At 34.4% G+C, this 1501-nt stretch overlaps 1 protein-coding gene across 1 annotated transcript in view; it reads left to right on the forward strand.

The window, feature by feature from the left end:
- Positions 1-1501, forward strand: part of LOTGIDRAFT_201976 (hypothetical protein) — a 5785-nt gene continuing 4284 nt past the window's right edge. The window contains exons 1-3 of the mRNA XM_009054337.1: positions 1-112; positions 336-539; positions 817-909. Of these exons, the coding sequence (XP_009052585.1) occupies positions 69-112; positions 336-539; positions 817-909 (341 nt within the window). The 5' untranslated portion in view covers positions 1-68. The remainder of the gene's footprint in view (positions 113-335; positions 540-816; positions 910-1501) is intronic.

Consider the following 1501-nt stretch of genomic DNA (forward strand, 5'->3'; position numbering starts at 1 on the left):
CGAGACTGTGAGAAAGATTTGAACGTTAAAAATTCTCTCTAAATCAGAAAATATTTGAGTAAACATCAATGGCAACTGGGGGAAAAGTTGCAATTATAACTGGTGGTAATGCGTAAGTGTAACTTTACAAATTAGTGGGGGTTAGTGCTTATAAATACTGATTTTGTTTTTAAAAGCTTCTGCTTTCATCATGATATAAGGGAGGTAACTCAGGTTTTGTTTCATGAATGGCTACAGACTACCAATCATAAACGTTATCAAGGTCTTACAGTCAAGTAATCGTCTACAGAGATTGCCAGATCTTTGTACGTTTTCATCTGTTGTCAATCTTGCAGAGGTATTGGTTTGACAGTTGCACAGAGGCTATTAACAGAGCACCCTGAATTAACACTTTGTTTAGCATGTCGTAGTAAACCAAGAGCAGAGGCAGCCAGAGATGTCTTACTGTTGTCGCATCCAAAAGCTAGCATATCAATAGTGTTGGTGGATACTTCTAATATCAAATCTGTTTACCAAGCTGCAAAACAACTTAAACAAATGTAAGTAGACTGAAAGTATAGTTTTAATGAGTGAATTATGTCCCAATCATAGTGATTAAATTGCTAGTAAGTTGTTTATGACCAGGTTACAATGATTCACTTTCATCGATAAATCAAATTTTACAGATTATTTTTAAAACAATTGGCTTTGTTTTGATAGAAATATAAGCATGTAGATACATAATTCTATTTTGAACTGGACAATTTTAACTCTGTTAATTGTAATTTCAATTTGTTTTATTTCATGAATATAATAACTTACTTTTTGTCATTACAGGTATAATCATGTAGACTACTTATATTTAAATGCTGGTATTATGAAAGTTGTTGGTGTCAATTGGGATTATTTTTGGAAAAATTTATTTTCAAGGTTGGTAGCGTAATTGACTGCATTCCGCTTGCAATGCTCAGCTCTCTGCTTTTCATGTTCACCCTCGAATTTGGTGTGATCATTTATATTGATGAGATCCTGGACAAGTGCGATATTCACAATTTTTCGATGAACGGTTTTTGAGTTATTGCCCTTAATATACAGTCGAGTAACCTAATTTCGTGGAAACCTATTATTCGTGGATTTCCGGAAATGATTAATAATTTAAATGAGCGACCTTGCGCGACCTCCGCATTAGTTTGTTTTGATAAACATGGGTTTTCTGTACAATATCAGCTAGTAGAATGAATCCAGTAGTTGCAAGCAAGGTAGAATGTATTAATGTATACTTTGACAAATACAAAATGGCGGATTTCAGTTATTACCAAACGTCACCATTTTTTATCGGCTGAATTTCCTTATAATCCCTAGCCGTAATCAGAATTCCAAGTGTCGTCTGCTAGAATGTAGTCCAACGAATGAAGTCACGTGATCAAGTAGCGGATTCCGTGTAAGCAGAAAATTTCTATGGAACACAAAGTGGACCATAATTACGGAGCCCCTAAGGCGCAATTGTAAACATATTTATTTA

This window comes from Lottia gigantea (genome assembly GCF_000327385.1).
Source record: "Lottia gigantea unplaced genomic scaffold LOTGIsca_213, whole genome shotgun sequence".
Taxonomy (NCBI): domain Eukaryota; kingdom Metazoa; phylum Mollusca; class Gastropoda; family Lottiidae; genus Lottia; species Lottia gigantea.